The 23,457-nt window shown below is 37.5% G+C and overlaps 1 protein-coding gene across 11 annotated transcripts in view; it reads right to left on the minus strand.

Moving 5' to 3' along the window:
- The window catches only part of PIGN (phosphatidylinositol glycan anchor biosynthesis class N), a 102,001-nt gene that overhangs the window by 32,530 nt on the left and 46,014 nt on the right, over positions 1 to 23,457 (minus strand). For 10 of the 11 annotated variants that reach the window (XM_086683150.1, XM_025931037.2, XM_086683154.1 and 7 more), the window contains 9 exons: positions 20,012 to 20,090; positions 18,907 to 19,089; positions 13,121 to 13,260; positions 10,412 to 10,511; positions 10,215 to 10,307; positions 9,209 to 9,300; positions 5,934 to 6,042; positions 3,262 to 3,370; positions 353 to 455 (listed from right to left, as the gene is read on the minus strand). In XM_086683150.1, the coding sequence (XP_086539276.1) occupies positions 353 to 455; positions 3,262 to 3,370; positions 5,934 to 6,042; positions 9,209 to 9,300; positions 10,215 to 10,307; positions 10,412 to 10,511; positions 13,121 to 13,260; positions 18,907 to 19,089; positions 20,012 to 20,090 (1,008 nt within the window). The remainder of the gene's footprint in view (positions 1 to 352; positions 456 to 3,261; positions 3,371 to 5,933; positions 6,043 to 9,208; positions 9,301 to 10,214; positions 10,308 to 10,411; positions 10,512 to 13,120; positions 13,261 to 18,906; positions 19,090 to 20,011; positions 20,091 to 23,457) is intronic. The other variant, XM_086683156.1, reaches the window with a different exon arrangement.

Here is a 23,457-nt window from a genome sequence, read left to right on the forward strand (position 1 = left end):
GCATCATTTGAAGTGCACATAAGTAATGTCACAGAGCTACAGTTCTTCCAAGTCCTTGTTTGAGACTTTAAGTTTCTCCATAATCAACCAGAACTTTATAACACTGTAGTAAAATGACATTTTAGAAACTCCAGGAAATAAACAGAAAGACAACGACAACAGGCAATACTATGAAAACAAGAAAACAAAAGGTTTAAGATCAAGTCATATACAGTTCTTACGAAGCAGAAAATATTTCTAATTTTCTCAAGATTTACACATACTTCATTTCCAGAGGTAAAATATTCACAGAGAAATGTCCATATCATTTAAAACTTGCTACTAAAAATTAAGCTTTAAAACCAGTGCATACCCTGTGCTTAGCAGTATGTAGGTTGACATCAAGGAAAGAAGAATGCTAAACAACCGCTCGAAGAGACTTGTGGGACTCAGCAGTGGCAGGACGAGGGAAAAGGCTGCAATAAAACAAAGGAGGGTAGTGTCAGTACAGCCAGCACAATGGACATGAGTGCAGACGCACTGATCCTAGGATCATTTATAGCAGCTATTGTTTCTGTGACCTCTCAACTGGGCTATACTTGTCCTAATCATTTTTGTAAGAAATTTGAAACTTGAACATTTTTTTAAAGTTTATTTATTTATTTCAAGAGAGAGAGGGAGCAAGTGGGGAAGAGGCAGAGAGAGAGAGAGTGAGTGAGAGAGAGAAAGAGAGAGAGAGACAGAGAGAGAATCCCAAGCAGGCTCTGTGCTGTCAGTGTGGAACCAGATGCGGGACTTGAACTCAACAAACTGTGAGGTCATGACCTGAGTCAAAACCAAGAGTCAGACGCTTAAACAACTGAGCCACCCAGGCACCCCTGAAACTTCTCGGACAGAGAAAACAGAGCGTGAGTGGGGGAGAGGAAGAGAGAGAGGGAGACAGAATCCAAAGCAGGCTCCAGCCACAGAGCCTGACTCGGGGCTCGTGCTCACTGACTGCGAGGTCATGACCTGAGCCAAAGTTGGATACTCAACCGACTGAGCCACGCAGGCACCCCAAGAAGGAGAGATTCTTAAAGGAGGATGCTGAGAACCTCTGGTAAATGCAGTGTGAGTACTGGAGCTAGAAAATCAATTTTATAGCCATCGTGACAAAAACTGGATCAGGAAAGACTTATGAATGGATGCTACATCTAGGGAAAATTTTGATGAGCATATTTGATGGCCTTAGAGTGTGTCCCCACAGACAGCTTATTAGTTGCAGGGAGAGGGAGAAACAGTAAATATACAGTGAAAAAACTGGGCAACACCTTGATAGGGTGATGGAAATTAACATCAACAATGAGGGACAGATAGAGACCATGAGCCTATAAATGTGACCTAAGAAGGGCACAGCATCGCTTATGCAGTATGCTGGCCGACAATGCATAACTCCAATTTAATTACAAAGAAACATCAGACAAATTCAAACTGAGTAACAGGCCATTGTAGGGTAGGGCTTGTGGTTGGTTATAGTCTTCAAAATGTCAATGTCATAAAAGACAAAGAAAGAAAAAAATGCCATGAACGTTGCTGGGTCAACTGAAAACTTACTATAAGGATGGTAGAATAGATAAAAGTCCTGAATACGGTCTTCAAAAAATTGTACACATACACACATTCATAAACACAGATGAGGGATAAGCATTTGACGTGGAGGATGGCTTTCTGTAATTCTGGTAAGTGCACTATTTTTTAAACCATTTTAGAAGTTTTAGAGATTTCAAAATGAGATATAATGCCATGCGCACAAATTGCGTTTTCTTTGCTTCTCTTCTGCCCTGTGGTTTACCCTTCGGTGGGTAAGAAAACCGAGGAAGTGAGCCAGGCTGCGCCGTAAAGGAATGAGGAAAAGCTGGGTTGCTACTACGTCTATTGGACCCCCAACTTGCCATATATGGTTTCCGCTGGTGTGTGCTAACTGTATTTGTGAAGTTATACACTATGACACAAAGACTTCCCTTTAATGTTACAGTTCTCACTCAGAGTTTTTGTTTTTTCTGGGGATCTATTTTTTTTTTTAAATTTTTTTTTTTTAATGTTTATTTATTTTGGGGACAGAGAGAGACAGAGCATGAATGGGGGAGGGGCAGAGAGAGGGAGACACAGAATCGGAAACAGGCTCCAGGCTCTGAGCCATCAGCCCAGAGCCTGACGCGGGGCTCGAACTCACGGACGGCGAGATCGTGACCCGAGCTGAAGTCAGACGCTTAACCGACTGAGCCACCCAGGCGCCCCTATTTTTTCTGGGGATTTAAAAACTAACATGTCCTATGACAGAGATCATTACTTATAAGTCACCACACTAGAATATTACCACTCCTTCCTTGCAGAATATAAGCTCCAGGAGGGCAGGGATTTGGTCCACCTTTATTATTCTCAGGGAAAAAAACAGTGCCAGAACATAGTACAAACTGAACACATTTTTTTTTTTTTCTAATGAAGGAGCAGTCATTAATATTGTTTAGGCAGAATGAACATAAATAGTAACTTCATTAAATCAAGATAACTGAAGGCCTGCCCTTCATCAATTTTACAGTAAGTTCCATCCAAAGATGGAACAACAAAAATCATTAAAAAAAAAAAAAAAAAAGGTTACACTGCATGCCACATTATTCACAAGTATCACAAAGTGTCTTTTTTTTTTTTTTTTTTTTTTTTTTTTAATGAAAAACCTGGACTTCAAGCTTGTCCTGGTCCTCTAGCTGGAAGAAAACCCCTACATCCTTAAATTACACTTGTTTTCTCCACATGCACATTTCGGGATCCTTAAACAAAGGTACTACAGAGGAATGTGTTTTGAAAATTTTAACTGGCTTTATAAAATGTGTAATGTGTTGGGAAGTGACTAATCAATGTTATTTTCAGCAAGGGAAATACAGATAAAATTGAACTGTTTCTTAGACCCTGTGTAAGAATGGAGAATTTATGAACTGACATGAAATTTCAGGATAAGAATCTCTTCTCTTCTGGAATCACTTAGACTTTTATCAGATGTGAATAAATGCATAGCCTTAGTATCAGGCCAATCATATTCTATTAAGTAATTCTTATTAACACATCAATGGAGACAAATGTTCTAATTTTCTTTGTCAAATTCTACCATGAGATAAAAATAATCACTGGTTATTATTATTTTCATTCAACAAAATTATTTCTTTCCATAACAAGAATATAGATGTAAATGGATAACTTTAAGGTATGACTTGATGTAACGTTAACTCATTTAATTTGACCTCTTACCCAATATTAGCCAGCTAATGATCTGATTAAGAAGAGGCAGTCCTTGTTTCTTGCGTAGACTGCTGTGGGTGCTATACATAACACACATAGAAAGCACTACGCTCAGCATCTGAAAACAAATACAAACACACAAAGAAAAGAGAAGGTGGTGAGAGACTAATTTATATACAAAAAGAATACTTAGGAAAGTGCTTCAACAACTGGAATCTAGCCCCAAAGCTATTGACATTGGACCAGCTCACCCTCTTGCAGCAAGGTTACAAGTTAGAACTTTGTACTATGCAGACGCCCTCCTTTACAAGCATGAAATGAGGCATTTTACACTTTCAACAACAGTTTGGTATACGTGATCACACTGTATCTATTTAGAAATATTCATTATTGGGGCGCCTGGGTGGCTCAGTTGGTTAAGCGGCCGACTTCAGCTCAGGTCATGATCTCACACTCCGTGAGTTCGAGCCCCGCGTCGGGCTCTGTGCTGACAGCTCAGAGCCTGGAGCCTGCTTCAGATTCTGTGTCTCCCTCTCTCTCTGTCCCTCCGCTGCTCACGCTCTGTCTCCCTCTGTCTCAAAAATAAATAAAAACATTAAAAAAAACTTAAAAAAAAAAAGGAAATATTCATTATTAACTCTGAAGATTTCCTAAATCAAGGAAACGCAAATGGTGTGACGTGGTTAAGTGTCTTCCACCTCTGGCCCTTGCCCAGTCATATCCATTGATTCAACACATATTTGTGGCCTGAATGTTCACCTGGTACTGGGAACACAAGGAGGTACAGTACTCTTCAGGGAATATATACAAACTAGTGGAGAACTGGGAAACTCTCGCTTGGAGGCTGTTTTCAGAAATACTGTTTGGTGGGAACATGGTCACTCCCGTTCATTTATGTGTCGTCCACAGCTCCCTTTGCACTACAGTAGCAGGGTGGAGAATTTACAACAGACTCCATACAACCCACAAGCTTAAAATACTTAGTTATGGCTCTTTAGAAAATTGTTCGCTAATCTCTGAACTAGAGGATTAACTGCCATTTTAAGAAATGACATAAGCTACGGCTGTAAATAAACTCTTAGAGATCAGATTAGCAACCTCCTCACCAATCCTTGAGATACATTAATTTCTCTTATATTTTCAGTGAATTTAGAAAAAATGCTGTTGAGTAAGTTACGACACAATCCTAGTATCCTTTCAATTATAAGATGCATTCTGTCAGAGATGTTAAAATGTTAAAAGATATCTGTCTTGGAACCACCAAAAATATGCTATACAATAGAGCAATTAATGCAAATTAATAAAGTTAACATAAAAAAGAAATTTCATAACAGATTTACCTTATATTCAGAGCTACTTATAAGAAGCCCGTAAGAATTTTAACATATTTGCTCCTATAGAGTGGGATCCAGAAACATTCACTTCTGTCAAAGTATTCATAATTATATGTGAATTCTATCAAAGTTACCTATGGGCTTTAGTGTAAAGCCAGTGAGTGTACCATTTTTTAAAAAAATTTTTTTAACATTTATTTATTATTGAGAGACAGAGAGACACAGAGCATGAACAGGGGAGGGGTAGAGAGAGGGGGAGACACAGAATCTGAAGTAGGCTCCAGGTTCTGAGCTGTCAGCACAGAGCCCGACGCGGGGCTCGAACTCACAAACTGTGAAATCATGACCTGAGACGAAGTCGGTCGCCTAACCAACTGAGCCACCCAGGTGCCCCAATACCATTTAAAATGAAATACATGTTCCAATGTCTCGACAGGACATTTGACAAAATACTTCTTCTCTTTTTATGTTTTCTGTTGTTCTCCAAGAATAAATTAACATCTTTTAAGTGTTGTATATTTTTATTTTGGAGTATTCTTGGCTTTATTTTCTATTATCCTAAGCTTTGTTCTGAGGAAATTTTTTGAGAAAACTCCTGTAAGTTTTCTTTTGTCAGTGGTCTGGATGTGGTTTTTAATTTTTTTTTTTTTTTTTTTTTTTTTAGTGTTAAAAGAACAAACAAGTGGTTTCCATGCTTATGTAGAAAACAGCTATCATTTTACAGAATATGACATTATATATTCTCCAATTCTCACAACCCTATATTAGAGAGTATCTCTACAGATTGAAAACAGACTGAAGCTAAACAGACTGAAAATCACACATCTAGTATACAGTATAACTAACTGGGAATTGACTCGATTTTGAAACATCAAGTTCAAAGTTCTTTTTGTCACAGCAAAGCCAACAACCAAGGTGAAGTCAACTTTCTCCTGGCACGTCATCTGAAGTCTTAAACAGACTATTCTTCATGTAAACATACTCAGAGGTTGCTCTCACTTCAAAGATTACCTTTGTCCTGACTCAAATGAGAGCAACACAGAATCTCAGTCCAGAGGAGGCCATTTCGAGTTCAACTTTTTTGGTCAATACGGATGCTTCTCAGGTGTCCTTAATCTCTGTTCTCTTGGCATCTCTGGGCTGTCTCCTGCTGAACTTTTTGCTATTTCATACCTTTTAGAGAATGTATTTCCATATGATATCTTACACAGAATATTTTCTTCCCAACTGGCAGATATTGAGTAATGTAGACATGATGGCATATTAAGAACAACATCATTAAATACAACCATAAGATATATTTTGGTATGTCATTAGCATGACATGGTGTTGAAATGTGTAACTGACCTGAAATAGATGTAACAATAGCTCTTCATTTATAAAACTGTCTTTTCTTTTTATGAGAGATGTTAAAACACACAGGGATAGCAGAAGAACCAGCAAGCCTGCGCCCATTCTGTTTTAAAACACAATTCACAATTTCAAATTTTCTTGATATATTTACTGAACACATATCATATAAAAATATTAGACATTTTACTCTAATGTAGACCCTCCGTATCAGTCATTTGGTTTTATCAAGATGAAACAGGTATAACAGGAATGAAAATCTGAGGATGAAGATACACGAGGGATGGGGTTATTTTTAACTTCTCACAATTTTTTAGGTATCTTTACCTTATTTCTTGACTTCGATTTTTTTTGATGTTTATGCATACCAGCCACCACAATTCTTAGGCTGACTTGGACAAGTTTACAGAAAACAATATAAAAAATAGTTAAACGTATCATCACTATCTACAATATAAACTTTCTGACTATACTATGAGCACTTACTCATACCAAAAAGGATCAACATTTCTAATCCTTAGTGTTGCCGGGAGGAAAAAATGGTTCCTTCTATTATTAACCTTTAGCCAGCGGCTCCTGGGTAAAGGAAGGGTAGGGAAGAGGTCACAAAGGCAGCAATGCAAGTGAGGCATTTGTACAGTACGGAGACCACAAATTATAGTTCTTCAAGAGCACTAGGTATAGTACGGTTCCTGAAGCTGCAGGAAACTGGTATCAAGGAAATGGTGTACTGATGTCGAGTTCTATTTCTCACCTCCCAAAAATCTGAGTAACACAGGACAACTGAAATTAGATTGAGTGCAGAATCTGGAGGCAGGCAACATGACAACAGAGAAAAGGAGTTGGTTAAAAAGAAGTAAGAAAGAGCAAAAAGCAGGGCTAAAAATAAATGCAAAGCAGGAATTCCTAGGAAAATGCTTGTTTGTTTTTGTTCGAAGTCGTTGAGAATTGTAAGGGGACAAAGTAGTTATACATTCAGCATGGATTACCATTAAAACTTATGAAAACAGCCATCTATGGTCAAGATACTTTGCTTTTTCTTTTTCTAAAAAATAATTTGGCATTTTAATTCATTGGCAAATATGATTTTATTTTATTTTACTTATTTAAAAAAATTTTTTAATGTTTATTTTTGAGAGAGAGAGACAGAGACAGGGTGTGAGTGGAGGAGGGGCAGACAGAGAGGGAGACAAAGAATCCGAAGAGGCTCCAGGCTCCGAGCTGCCAGCACAGAGTCTGACGTGGGTCTCGAACCCACGAACTGTGAGATCATGACCCAAGCCGAAGTCAGACGCTTAACCGACTAAGCCACCCAGGTGCCCCTATGATTTTATTTTAGAGAACTTAAGAGGAATATTATAGCCATGTGATTTTTTTGCTTTTTCTTTTAATTTTATCCTTAAATGTTTCACATATCTATCTTTGCAAGTTTCTAAAGAAGGGAGGTGAGGTGAGAGATCAAATGAAGAGTAGAAATTTCTCCATGAACCAGGAGTCAAAATAAAGAAGTTGCAAAAATAGCTACCAGAACACCAACACAAAGTTAAATCACTGAAGAATTTAAATTAAGATGCATAGAGGGAGAAAACATAATTTTTAAAAATACAAATTAGATTTCTCATGTTTTAACAAGTTTGCCTCCTGAATTCAACTTTAGTAAAATATGCAAGTAGCAAATTTCTATGGAGACCATTTCTATAATCTCTTATTTTAGCATATAAAAACTGCTCAACTGTGTCAACACTGCTTGAGCAGGACAGAAAGGCAGAGACTGACCAAAGCAGAGAAAGGGACTTTGTAAAGACAAGAGGAGAGCTCACAAGAAATATGAAGCAAAAAATAAATGAAAATATTGGAACTCATCTTCTCACAGGCTATTATAGTTTATGACAGATGCAAAATATTTTTACTTTGTAACACTTATTAATAAAGTATGGCTTAGAAGTATGGTCTTAGAGTTCAATACAATTTATTTTGGGCTCTGATAATAAATAAACTTTATGGAATAATTCCACTTATTCCATACTGGTATTTCACAGAAATGAGATAAAAATGTGTTAATTGACAAATAACACATACTCAAAAATTAACACCTACTTTTAAAAAATATCAATCGTTTAGTTAATCTTCCTTCAGTCAAAAAAAGATACACTTCATCTATTAAAGATTATGTTAAGACGCTAAAAAGAATTGTTTATACAGAGTTCAAAAGAAAGTAACAGATGGGCGCCTGGGTGGCTCAGTCGGTTGAGCATCTGACTTCAGCTCAGATCATGATCTTGCAGTTCGTGAGTTCCAGCTCTGTGTCAGGCTCTGTGCTGGCAGCTCAGAGCCTGAAGCCTGCTTTGGATTTGTGTCTCCATCTCTCTCTGCCCCTCCCCTGCTCTCTCTTTCTCTCTCTCTCAAAAATAAACATTAAAAAAAAGTAACAGAGATGATTATATGATTAGAAAATGAGAAGGACTCTTACATGAAGCAAAGATCATTTAGCCTGCCGAGCACAGACATGCGTATGTGCGAGTGCACACACACACACACACACACACACACACACACACAGCCAGTTGAAGTGACTAAACATGGTTAAAGCCATCAAAGTACAGAGCTCCCTCCCCTAGAGATCATTACATGCAGATTAGGAGAGACTTTCATTTTTCAACGTTTCCATTTATTTATGGGACAGACAGAGACAGAGCATGAACGGGGGAGGGGCAGAGAGAGAGGGAGACACAGAATCGGAAACAGGCTCCAGGCTCTGAGCCATCAGCCCAGAGCCTGACGCGGGGCTCGAACCCGCGGACCGCGAGATCGTGACCTGGCTGAAGTCGGACGCTCAACCGACTGCGCCACCCAGGCGCCCCTGAGACTTTCATTTTTCTAAGACATTTAAAGCTTAGACATGCTCAAAGGCAAAGACAGAGGTTAGTCTATCAGTGGCTTTTCGATCTTTACGTTTTTGGCAACCGAACATTTTTCATATGAAACCTTTTACTGATTCCTTAATATACAAAAGCCTCTAGACTTCTTTTTTTTGGAATTTTAAATTATCACTGTTTGGCCCAATTTCACTTTTTGAAGGCCCAGAAGTATCTCCAGGGAGCTTTAATGCTTCTCAGAGTCTGAGCCAAAATTATCACCAATGGTCTGATATTAGTATTTTAACTTTTGGTTTATCTAGTTTGTTTTGAAACTCATGACCAAGATTAGGCTCATATTTCATAGTGCTTGAGAAAAACAATTATATTGAAAAGAAAAGAAAATATTGTTCATACACTAGAAAGATATCTGGCTTTCGTCCTACAACGGGCATCAGTGGGAACACTGCCAGGAGCAAAGAGAAGAAAATCCAACTCAGTGAGATGCTCTAAAATAAATAAAAAAGTTATCTTTAGACAAATATGGTAAAGAAAATAGTCTTTAGTGTTTCATAGACTGCACTCCTGTAAAGATTAGATGTGAAGCCTTATAGCTGTTTAAAAAATAATACAGTTACTACTGGTGAGAGATCTGTTAACAGTAGGTACTGCATTAAATAAAGTCTCACAATAACCTCAAGAGGTAGGGTATATTACTCACAATATTTCAGATGAGGAAACTGAGATCAGAGATGTGAAAGTACATGTACCAGGTCTATGACTAGTAAATGAAACAGCCAGGATTGAAACCTGGGTCATATTTCCTAGCAAGTACTTCCATCAATTTATGTTATACCATACACTGATAATATCTATAAGAAATCTGGCCCGCAACCATAATCAAGGGATTGAGCTCAGGGGGGAAAGAAGTCAAAGTATGTTTGTAATTAGATCAAGACAAAAAACTATTAATAACGCCATTCGATGGAGAATCCTAGAAGTTCTCTCATAGGGTGGAAAGAAGATTATTTCTATCCTCCTGCTACCTCCCTCAAAAAATATCAAAGTGGAAACATGAGCCTATTTTCAGGGCTAGGCGAAAGGTGACTCCTTTGACTTGAGTTCAGAGCACTGCCTCTGAAGCCATTGCATTGCTCTGGACAATACCATCATTTAGATATTTGGTACCAGTTCTGCATCTAGAGTGTTTCAATCACCACATGACCAATTCACTTTGATGTGAAAGTCTATGTGAATCACTGAAACATTAGAGGCAACCGCAGTCCTCCTGTCAAAAGGACCAGGCTCTTTATGTTAGGACACATTCTACTCTTTTCTTTAAAATTGAACAATTCCCTGAGTTAAACACATATCAAAACAAAGTAGCTACTAATCCGTCTAATGTCAAAACAAGTACTTATACCTTTGCTTGAGTCCATAGCTGGGTGATAAATGGCCAACCCGCAAATGCTAGAAGTCCAGCTGTAAGCATGTAGCGGTAGAAAAAACTGAGAACCTAGTAATGCATTCCAAAGAAGAAATGAAAAATGAGGTCATTTAAAAGGAGTTACATATGTATGAAAGAGGTCTGAAAATGCTGTAACGTGGTAAATTACTCACTAATATTTCAATTCCCAGGATAAAGACTAACAGGTATCCAACAAAATAACTTGGAGGAATGGTCAACAGTAATGTGACAAAGTCTTGAATAACTTGAAACCTGTTTAACAAGATCATTTATAAAAATATTATTTATACTATATATTGAGCAAAAAAATGAGGTCATATATGATAAAAAATAAAAACTGCGTAAACCTAGAAATCAGGGAATTTTCAATTCATAGGCTATTCAAAAACTAATATAATCTCTAACAGATTTCTTTCAACGGCTTCAGTTAACTAAATCTCTTTTTTTGAAACCTAGAAGTATTTCAGAAAAAGTATAATTTCTGAATTAATTTGATAATGATCACAAAAATCTGTTTTTAAAACATAAACATTAATGATAAATCTTTGATTTTAGCTTAAACGTGAGTACATGCAATTACGGACACATGATCAGAAATAAAATACGATGAACTCAAAATGGATTAAAACTGGGAAAAGATTTAAATCCACCAAAGTTAATTTTATATTGAAATCTCAACTGTCTTAATAAAATAAACATATGTTTTCCTAATCTAGGTAGCGAAAAATATTTATTTTTTATTTTTTTAATGTTTATTTATTTTTGAGAGAGACAGAGTCCAAGTGGGGGAGGGGCAGAGAGAGAGGGAGACACAGAATCTGAAGCAGGATCCAGGCTCTGAGCTGTCAGCACAGAGCCCAATGTGGAGCCCAAACCCATGAACCATGAGATCATGACCTGAGCTGAAGTCTGACACTTAACTGACTGAGCCACCCGGGAGCCCCGAGAAGAAAAATTTTTAATGTTTATCTATTTTTGAGAGAGAGAGAGAGAGAGAGAGAGAGAGACAGAGCATGACTGGGGGAGGGGGAGAGAGAGAGGGAGACACAGAATCTGAAGCAGCCTCCAGGCCCTAAGCTGTCAGCACAGAGCCCAACACGGGGTTCAAACCCAGGAACTGTGAGATCATGACCTGAGCTGAAGTCAGAGGCTTAACTGACTCGGCCACCCAAGTGCTCCAGTAGAGAAAATTTTAATTGCACTTTTTCACTGAGCTAAATAACCTTTTCCAAACCCAATTTAAAATGTCACTAATTGTACACCCATTGTAATTAAATGTGAACCCATAACCATTAAACATGTATTACATACTTGAGTACTTTCTGCATTTCATCACTAGAAAAAAATTTTTTTTAGCATTTGTAGTTAATGATTAAGTAGGTAATTATAAAAGCCCAGTATCATTTGGTTTATGATCTTTTCCTGCTTGAAAACAATGGCAACATAATATTATCAAAACTACTAAGGTGCCATGTAGAAAAGAAATGTTAACACCAGTCAAGAGGAGAATGCTTCTTTTGTTCTCAACAGCTGAATAAGCACAGAAAAATAAGAGATGACTTTGTAAAATCATTTAGAAGATTTTACAACAAGATTTTAGAAGAAAGGTGAATTTTTATGTTTTATTTTCTATGTATTTTCAAAAAGATAAAGATAGAACACAACATACATTCAAAATCACATTTCCTCTTAAAGTTTAAATAGATAAGTCACCTTCATAGTTAGGACATTAGATAATTCAGGAGGATTCTGTAGTAGAATAGAAGTTTCTGCAGGGATAAAACTTCCCATTCTAAAAACTTTTAAACCAGAGTGAGTGACATTAGAAAAAATCTGATTTAAGTATGTCTATCCAGCAATCCTATTCCTTTCAAACGGAGAAGCAACACTATGGCCTTCTGATAGTGTCTTTTTGCCTTCTCCTTCTAAATGTTATATTTTAATTTTAATTTTTGGTACTTTTAGTATTTCAATGTTTTTATACTTAAGGATGAAAGATGTGGTCAAACCGGAGTTAAAAAAAATTAGAATAAAAATACTTATCGTGTCATGACAAACATACCGGCCAACCCTGAATATACCCTTAATTCTGAGCTCTCATTCCCTGGTCTGCTTTCCGGGTCTGGTTTTGCTCAGGGGATGCTTGGATGCCCAAGACTTAAGTTCAAATTCTAGATTACTGGAGCAAATATAGAACAAGATGGGCAACGTGTCCCTCGCTGTCTGTGAATGTGAACCAGCCCAATGTTTGAGTGGTTTTATATTTAAGTGCTTGAAACTCGCCTAGGAGCTCTGCCTCTGATGTTTCTACAGCAGTAAGAACCATTTTACTTCCAGCCTGTGAGGAGGCACTTCAAGGAGGACCCGTGGCACCCGTGAACAATATCCACCATTCTGTATGTTCACATTACTAGTGTGGATTTCATCACCAACTCCGTTTATCTAGGTTTACATGATAGCTAGGGCAAAAAAATGTGTGCAAAGAAAACATGTAAATTTCCTTGTGAAACCTGAAGATACACTGAAATCTCAGATGATAAGACAAATTCAAAATGTAAGTTCCTCCTGGCATAGTACTGTCAATATTAATTACTCTATGTTTAGTCCAGATGTTTCTTAGAAAAGGTACACAAAGAAGGGAACGAGGTCAACACAACCTCACGGCAGTAAGGGAAAGGTAAAACAAAAAAAGACGTTTATATGCCACTTTCCTTCTGCTATCAATGAAGTGAGAGGGCTCAGAAATTGGAGGGCATTATAACTATCTCTGATGATTTATGCTACAGAAATCTAATGCACTTTAAAAATAGATTTCACTGTCAGCAAAGTGCAAAATAAGACAGCATGGGAGTGTTACTTACTCTCTTAGAACCGCATACCATATTGGCACTGGCAACAAACAATATATGTAATAAGTCCAGGGACAGCCTTGAAGCAGCAGGAAAAATGCTACAAAAACACCAATAGCTATACAACTACATGACAGGAGGTGGCTTGGTTTCTGAAAATCAAACAGAACATTGAAACACTTCTAAATTCATGCTGATTGACAGGTTTTTAAAAGAGATTTTACAAAGTGAAGACATCTATTACCTGATTAATTGAAGAACTGCATTTAAAAAAAACCTGTCATTGGAGAAGCATTATTACAGGAAGAAAAAGCTGGCTATTCTGAAATTGTTGCTATTAGGCAATTCTCCATTTAAAAGTGACTATGTTCCTCAAGTTTGTCTGCGAGTAACTTGTTTGGAACTCTGAACATATTTCTCCTTAGTAACAATCTTATAAATGTTGATTGAGCTCCCTCACGAGCTCACAAAAGCTCATTTAATCCACAATAAACTGTGGGACTTAATCTTCATTTGGAACAATGCTTCTATCTATTCAAACTCCAACTTGACACGCTGCCCACGTTTCTCTCTCCACTGCCCAACCACAGTGTGTTCATTCAGTCATATCTTCTCTTCCCAACCACCTGCCAAACAAGAAAGGAGTTCCCCAATGTGAGTCACGAGTGATGGCCTCCATGGGCTGTGCATGCCCGTGGGTGCTCTGGGCCAGGAGTAATGAAGCAAGCTTCAGGGATAGACATTCCGACGATTGGAAACAAACGCACCTATGGAAAGCTGTGATGCTAAGAACAACCACAGAGGAAAAACACAGGAATGGAGGGGTAATATGGCATTCTCTTTTCTCTGTCCTTTGTTTTGTCTGTTTTCCCCTTGCTTTGCCAGCCAGAGCTAAATAAGGTGAGAATTAAGAATTACTCATTGTAGTAGAAGCCTTGTGGGGGAGAGAGACAAGAGGGTTATTTTCCTCTTTATAATTCCTCCTTACTGGCACAAAATGTCACCAGAAAGGAAGTAAAAAACAAGGATAAATTAGGACAGTTGGAAAAAGGAAGGTGAGACACAGCAATGTGATTAAGAGTGTAGAACTACACAGATCAGAATTCAAATTCTGGTTCAGTCAAAGTCCAAAACTATCCCGAGACTCAATTTCATCCCATTTATAAAATGGGAGTAATAATTCCATATCTATTTGTCAAGGTTGGTAATGCTTAAATGAGATTATGTAGAGCTTAACAAAATGCCCAGAATATTATAACAGCTTAATACATAATGGCTGCTGCTATTACCTTCATTTTTATTCTCTCCTCCCTACTTCTCTGCACTAGTCCCAGCAGGTGCTGTAGAAATCTGAAGGTGAATGGAACTGGAAATGGAGATGTGTGACACAGCATGGGGGACCCATAGCAAGGGGCAAATCTCAAACAGATGTGGAGATGGAGTCTCTAAAGCTGAAGGTGGCTGAGGCATGCATTCATCATTTAAGAGATGACACTGGTTTCACAGCATATTGAGAATAGGAAAATAATAACAAAAGAAGTTTAAAAGAGTACATTATGGGGCGCCTGGGCGGCTCAGTCGCTTAAGCATCCAACTCTTGCTTTCAGCTCAGGTCATGATCTCACAGTTTCATGGGTTCAAGCCCTGCGATGGGCTCTGTGCTGGCAGTGCAGAGCCTGCTTGGGATGCTCTCTCTCTCCCTCTCTCTCTGCCCCTTCCCCACTCATGCTCTCTCTCTCTCTCTCTCTCTCTCTCTCTCAAAATAAATAAATAAACTTAAAAAAAAACAAAAAGAAATGAGTACCTAAAAAAACATTTTTGAGGGATTTTCTAGAGTCAGTATAATATGGTATAATAACCTAATCCTTTGATACCTAAAATATACATTATCAATGATATTCACTCATAGGAAACGAAATCATAAAAAATTCAGTTCAACTGAAGTAGAGATTGAAAGGCGTTTTTTTTTTTAAAGCTTATTTCTTTATTTTGAGAGAGAGAGAGATAGACAGCGTGCCAGTGCATGAGATGGAAGAAGCAGAAAGAGAGGGAGAGAATCCCAACCAGACTCCACGCTTTTAGCACGGAGCCCAACACGGGGCTCAGTCCCACCAATTGTGAGATCGTGACCCGAGCTGAAATCAAGAGTCAGACACTTAACCAACTGAGCCACCCAGGTGCCCCAAAGGCTTTTAAATAGTAAGAGTGGGGGTACGTTTTCTACTTCCTCATGAATTGACTCCCCACCTTCCCTTAGCTCCTCAAAACACAACTAATGATAACAAACCATGCTGGCGCACTATGATGACTCTTCCCTCCAATAAGCACTTACTAAGCTGCACACTCTGGGTCTGCTCTGTACTAGGTGCCGGCCTCCAGGGAGTTCAAACCACATGGGTTGGTATGGACTCACGAGACTTGGTTCAAGGGGTTAATATTTGGGGATTTTATTAGGTAATACGAAAATAAAGGTCAACATGTGGCAAAACAAGGGTATTTCGTTCTAAAGCAAGTAACATCTGAACTGGCCCAAGCAAAGGAGAAGAGTATGTACAAGTTACATACAGAATACAATTATGAGGAGCTGTAGCAAATTATATTTAAAGAAAATACTCACTGCCTGTAATGGTGATGAATCAGAAATGACCTGTATAACTTGAGTGACACCATCACGAAGAAGTGACATAAATTTCGGAGTCAGACATAAATTTAATTCCAAGGCTTTCTTCCATTTGCTCGCCAATTTGACTAACCCATTTAGCTTGTCTAAAGCTCTGTTTCCTCATCTGGCAATGAGGATAGTGTTTGTTTCAAGCCCACGGCTCCCTCCCCAAAGGCCTTCTCTATCCCAGCCGTACCAGTGACTTGCACTCTTCCAAAAGCCATGCTGCCTCTCTCCTCTTCTGGGGCCTGCTGCTCTCTCTGTGCGTCATCTTCCTTTTTTCTACGGAGCTATCCTATTCACCCTTTAAGACTTCACTTTGGCAACAGCCTCCCCGACGAAGCCTCCCTATACCCCACCCACAAGCGTCGCGTTCTAAAAAGTACACGGCTGGGGTCATCTTACCTCCTAACTGCTCTCCATGCCTCCCTCCAGTTAAGACCATTGACCACTGGCATTTTAGTTTTCCTTCAGAACCGTTCAGGTTGTGTCACTTCACTAGGTTATAATCTCTCACTGAAGATGAATCAGAATGGTTTTGCAAACAGAACCAGAGGGTTCAAAAAAAATTTCACAACCTCACCTGTAATGGTCAGTTTGTAATGGTCAAAACTGACACAATGGTCAGGTTTGTGTGTCAAAACTTGGCTAGGCTATATAGTGCCCATTATCCTCAAACACAGATGTAGGTGTTGCTGTGAAAGCATCTTGTGGATGTGATTAAAGTCTACAATCAGCTGACTTTAAGGGAGATTATCCAAGGTAACTGGGGTGGGCCTGATTCAATCAGTTGAAAAGCTTGAAGAGCACAACAGCAGGCTTCCCTATAGAACGGAAGCATAGCTACTGAGCGTGGCTTCGGATCTTGCCTGCAGGCTCCTGTCTGCGCCTCTTCACGGCCTGACCTGTGGCTTTAGAACTTTCCTAGCTAGCTCCCACAATCACAAGCCATTTCCTTACACTAAATCTACTAATACATAGATCCCACTGGTTCTGTTTCTCTGGTTTAACTCTAAGTGATACACCAACTCCTCACAAAATCCAATTTAAAATCTATAGTCTAGCATTTGAGGTCTTTGATTACTTCAACCTAACCTACACTGTTGGTATAATCTCCTCTTCGTCCCTTGAACAAACCTTCCACATTCTCCCCAAGTTGAACTTTTTATTCCAAAAGCAGCATGGTGTAGAAAGAGCATGAATTTAAGTATCGGCAAATATTAGTTCTGTCATTTTGTAATAGTGTATCTTTGAAGACGCCGTGTAGCTCTCTGAGCCTAAATTCCCCTCTTCATATCATGAGACTCCTAACTGCCAGATTTAAGGTTGTGTTAAGCTTAATTGAATAACACATGCAAAGCACCCAACATAGTCCTGGGATAGTGGAGCTCAATAAATATTACTTATTACACCAGCATAATAAACATTTTCCCAACTCTACCTCTGTTTAGATCATTCAGTTTGCTTTATTCTCATCCTCTCCCTGTGGTAGTTAATTTTCTATCAAGACTTACTTTTTCCTGTTGTCATCGTCCTCGCTAAAGTGAGCTCTCCTCTATTTAATATATATCACAAACACTTAATATATATTAAAGTTGTCAAATGTCAAAGCTGTCTTTTGCAATGTAGTGTAGTATAGAACGTACGTCTGATAAGCTGGTCATGTGTGTACATCTCTTACCTACTTTACTCTAATTCTAAGCTCCTGGAGGGCAGAATCTGGATTTTCTATTTCTCTGTATAGCCTATGCGGTAGTTAGCATTATATTGTACATCCAATTAAACATTCACTGCATTACCAGGTTAATGGATAAAGGAGAATTATCAGCTATGAAATTGTGTTGACTCATCAAGCTAAAGACTTCATATATTTTCTCAACGACCAAAACAGCAAGATAGACGTGAAAAGATAATGTTTGGCACAAGTCTGTTCTGGATTCAAATCTCAATTCCTCCACAGCCTAGCTCAGAGTGGCCTTTTGCAAAATACTTAAACAGCTTTGGTTTCCTCTTTTGTAAAAAGAAATTATAATGCTTTCAGCACTGTTATGAGTTTAAAATGACAAAATAAACTCCAAGTACCCAGCAGAATGCCACTACTAAAACATGGTTGGTTCTGTCTCTCTTGCTATCGTGTCAAAAATTATCCCCATTCTAGCCAATTTTACTCACATTCAAATAATGAAAATTACTTGGAGGGAATTATTTAAGATGCATTAAAGCACCATAAAAAATTGGAATAAACACCACTGTTCTTCCTTCCATTACAGAAAAATAAAATATAAAATTAGAAAAAGTTACCACTGGGAATGTCTGCAAACTATTATTATTAAATATACCATCCTGATTATATTGCCTTTTAGAGGACTTGGACATGGTAATAATTATTAGAGAGAATAAAGAAAATGCAAGTGGCATATTCTCCCCAAAAAATGATAATTAGCAATATATGTTAAAAGAGTAAAGTGTTTTAGTGTAGTAAAACCATATATGTACAGTTATTACTTACTCAGTTATATGAAGTATTATTAAAATTTTTTGAGGGTTTTTTTTTTTTGCATTGAAAGTACAGTAAACTAGAGACTGATTCTTAAAATAAAGATAAATAGAAAGTTCTGAAAATTTGCATTAGAAATTTCAGAAAGTTGTAAGAAGGTAAGAATAGTTCCAGAAAAGCACATACATTATTTAAAAAGGGACATTTTGAGTAAATGATTTTGTCACTTTCTAGCTACCAAACTTTTAATATCAGATAAAGCTAAATATACTGCTTTGAAGTAGTTTTCTGACCACCTGTACTAGAAAGATATGGGATGCTTACAACAAGCTAAGTAATTATTACAAGGAACAGATACTCAACAGCTAATGCCATAGGAAAATTTAAATTATGCAGCTATCTTTATAGCCCTCTTAAGTTATGGGGCCATTATTATTAATATACCTTTTTCCCAACCAAAGAAATAAAGATAACTGAAAAAAAGAGACCCAATATGACAAAAGCAAATGAAAGTGAGAGTTAGCTTAGTACACCTTGCACATTGTATGAACTCATTACAGTTGATTTGATTCAATTTCTTTCTCCAGCCCTAGTGATTTAACACCATTATCTGAACTTCATTATATGTTCTGAACATACCTTAACTTCTTTATTAACACCTCTAGTAAGGTTAAAATGAGACTTGATGATCAACAAAGAAGCGTAAGATGTCCATCCCAAAAAACCAAGAACAACATTGATGGCCAAGAAGAATCTGTCATAAGTGTGATAATAGGACAATCCTTTCAATGCAAGATGAATCAGCTCCTTGCAAAGGGAGACCTATGGAGAAAGGAAGACATAACTTGCCACATGGGAAGAATAAGAAGTTTTAAAGGAAGGAAATATATTAAAATTAGAGTGCATAACTGTAGATGATGGATCAAGAACAGATTTTAATTATTCGAGGAGCTTCTTGCAAAGTATAAGAACAATTCCTGGATAGAATGAATTTTGAATCTTGATAAGAAAGGGCATTTAAGATGTAAATTATGATATGTATAGTGATTTAACATGATTCATTCTGTGGAAATACCTACAGATGACACATGAAGGAAAGTAACGAAGGCTCTCGAATATTGGTCCCATATAGCAAAGATACTTACATTTCTATCATTTTTCATTTTCTCATGTCAGATTACCCAAGTCAGTTATAAAGCATCATTAAAACAGGAAAACAATAGCTCACTGTTTTAAAACCATAAACAAACATTAGAAATGCATGGTATTACTTAGGCAATTTGAGAAACTGAAAACGGAATTCTTTCCTTCTTTGAAATTATGACCATTTAAGAAACAGAAAATTAATGAAAAACATAGCAGGGTAGTTCTTGAGAAGCTTCAAAGCGGCAGTATAAACAGTAGGCTCCTGATAGTGTGTAGATAAGTCCAAATGTACAAATATGCCATGTTCTAAGATGTTATGCATTTAAGTATGGTTATAGAAATTTGGAATATACTTTCTCATTATAGAAAATGGCAACTGTTCACTTCCAACGCTAACCTTAAAAAGTCTACCCTGACAATATCTGAAATAACAGAAGTCTGCCCGTGGCTAAAGCAGCTACTGAGAAAATCGAATCCTTACTTAAGTGTTCAGGAAAGCTCCTTGGCCTGCCCACTTTGCTCTCCATTGCATATCTCGCCCCTCCCCATACTCCAAACGGTGACCAGCTATTTCTATACACCAGGCCCACATACTTACTGCTTCATCATACTTTCTCTGTTTTATGTAAGATCTTGCTTTTCTTACAATGTTTAGCTGTTTAGATTCAGGAAGCAACCTACAAAAGAAAAGGTTAGATTTAAAATGTCTCCTCGTTTCAATGACAAGTTTTCTTTCTTAATTGAAAATGAAAGGATGGTAAAAGCTGAGAAAATAAAAACTGAAATCAAAAAAAAAAAAAGGAAGAAACCTAAAGCTAAGTTGTATTATTGCTAGTCATCTGAACCCTCCCAAGAAATAACTTCTAAATTTGGTTTTCTTGACTCAAAGTTTCAACTCCAAACTATACTTATGAAGTCATATGATCCATCATTTTGAAGAAATGAAGTACTCTGGCTAATAAAGAAATTCTGACTAAAACAACGCAATTAATGGAGCAGTAAATCAGTGGCGTGAGCTTCAGTACCCAGAACTTTGGGGGTTCATCATACACAGACACAACAGACAAGGCCAATCCACTATGGATGGCTCTTTGTACCCCTGAGCTAGACAGGGACTTAGAATTGTCATGATCAAAAACTGCAGGCAATCATAACCAACAAAGTTAATGAGCAATTTGAACCTCTTTACCATTCTTATACTACACAATATACTTGTGGTTCCCTTATCTTTTATTTCTCTTTCTGTCATTTTCCTGTCATTTTACCACAGTAGAAGCCTTATATACACAAGAGAAATAGTCCTAATACTGCATAACCAGGAAATATATCTAATGGCATTAAGTTTATGGAATGTAAAAACTGAAGAAATATAACCAGAACTCAATAACCTGATTGAAATAAGTATATTTAAACACAAAATTGAATGTATACTGCTTAATTAAAACTTATAAAGTGAATACCTCCAAACTTAAAAAGTATAAAAAAGTTTTTTAAGGCTTTATTAGGGTTAGATCATTTGAAATTGATATTTTTGTATGTAAAAAGCTACTAAATTAAATATTGACGATTTCAATGATTTAACATAATATAATCACTTATCTTTCTTCTACTTGATTCCAGAAATCTCTAAAGAGATAAGATGGGAGACCTGCAGGAAGTAAATCTTTTATGTAATGTTATTAATTGGGTGGGGGTCATAGGCTTCTTTCTGAATCTGATACTCTCTAGAAAATGCATATAATATTACATACAATATCCGAAAATTCACGAACCCCAGAAACTCATCTCTCTGAGTCCTATAAGCACACCTGATTAAGAACTGCGCAACTCCAAGGATCCCCAGATCTTTCAACTCAGAGGAACCCAATCACTATTTCAGACTGCAAGAAAAGTCTCCACCTCAGGACTCACTGGGATTTGGAGGAAAAAGATACCAGGAAGTGGGAACACATGAAAGAAACACAAGTTACTTCAAAATGTTGTCATGGTCCCATTCTTTGTCCTTCAGATACCACACATTTTGGAATATTTTCCTAGAAGTCTTAGGACTGGAATCACTGGGCCAAAGAGCACAAGAATTCTCTGAAGGCTGTATCCAAGTCGAATTTTCCAAATTTCTATAAAATTCTTCTAATCGGTCTCTCTTCCTTGCTTTGATCCCCTCGGCTTCCTAAAACAGGAATTCCAGCTTCTGACTTAACTTGAAATTGATATGGGCATCTTATTGTCTACTTTATCAATTCTAAACTTCCTGGACTATTGATGACCATCTCTTTCCATTCTACTTAATTTCCCATTACCCCAAATGTACATCCTCAGCTATACAATGGTTACGCACTTCATTCGTCACCTATTCACATCTGAGTTTTTGTTCATAAAGATCCTTCCCTCTCTGCTTTCCAAAATCAAATCTTTATCACCCTTTATGGCCCTCTCCCAATCCCGCCTCACACCATTGGCATTTTAGTGTGGTCTACTATCAATTTATTTCTCATCAATTAAATTTTAATTTCCATGTAGACCATTAATTATTTCTATTAAAAACCATAATACTATAATAATACTTAGCAAAGTACTAAGCACATAAAATGAATCAATAAATCTTAATTGATTAAAATGCTACCAAAATATTACAAATCTAAAAACAGGGGAAAGGGGCACGTGGGTGGCTCAGTTGGTTGAGCATCTGACTTCAGCTCAGGTCATGATCTCATTGTTTGTGAGTTTGAGCCCCACAGCAGGCTTTGCCCTGATAACACAGAGCCTACTTCAGATTCTCTATCTCCCCTTTTCTGTGCCCCTCCCCTGCTAATGCTCCCTCCCTCTCTCTCAAAAATAAACATTAAAAAAAATTTTTTTTAAGGGGAAAAAATAAGAGACTAATATACATTGCCATTTTAAAAGCACCTAATTACTTGCTAAACTAACTTAAAAGATGAAAAGCAGGCTTGTCTGGAGCTAAATTTCTTAGGCTAATTTAATACATGTTCTCAAGCAAACTCTTAAGAATGAAGGAAGAAATATTTTTAAAGAAAAGTATTTATGTTATATTATGTTACATTTCATTACATTATATATGAAATTTTATATATGGAGCACTTAGGTAAAAAAAAAAAAAAACAGCATCAGGCTAATTTATGCTTTTCCTAAAATTAGTATTTATAAGTCTTGGGGTATACCAAAAGTGTTTTTTTTTAATATTTATTTATTTTGGGGGAGAGCACAAGCAGGGGAGGAGCAGAGAGAGGGGACAGAGGATCTGAAGCAGGCTGTGTACTGACAGGCTGACAGCAGTGAGCCCACTGTGGGGCTCAAACTCATGTACAGTGAGATCATGACCTGAGCCAAAGTTGGACACTCAACTGACTGAGCCACCCAGGTGCCCTGGGACACACCAAAGGTTTATGGTATGTCTGGAGTTCATCAAAATGTTCCATACGAATCTCACTGTAGCATTAGGACATTAAAGACTCTTACAAACTTGTCCCCAATCAAAATTTTTTAGCTTTCTGTAAGTTGAGAAAGGTACAAAATCATTCTTAGTGTCACCTATTATTTTTAATTTTTTTAATGTTTATTTATTTTCAAGAGAGAGAGAGAGAGAGAGACAGAGTACAAGCAGGGGAGAGGCAGAGAGAGAGGGAGACACAGAATCCAAAGCAGGCTCCAGGTTCTGAGCTGTCTGCACAGAGCCTGATGTGGGGCTTGAACTCACGAACTGTGAGATCATGACCTGAGCTGAAGTTGGATGCTCAACTGACTAAGCCACCCAGGTGCCCCAAATAACTAAAAAATTTCTAAAAGTAAAAAAATAGGGATTCAATTACATGACACCATTTTATTATTATTTTTTAAGTTTACTTATTTATTTTGAGGGTGGGAGGGGCAGAGAGAGAGAATTCCAAGCAGGCTCCATGCTGTCAGGGGGACTCAGTCTTACAAACCGGGATTATGACCTGAGCCAAGATCAAGATTTGGGTGCTCAACTGACTAAGCCACTCAGGCTCCCCTTACACCATTTTATTTATTTATTAAAAAAAACAT

Source organism: Puma concolor, chromosome D3 (assembly GCF_028749965.1).
Source record: "Puma concolor isolate L17-30 chromosome D3, mPumCon1.1.hap2, whole genome shotgun sequence".
Lineage (NCBI taxonomy): Eukaryota > Metazoa > Chordata > Mammalia > Carnivora > Felidae > Puma > Puma concolor.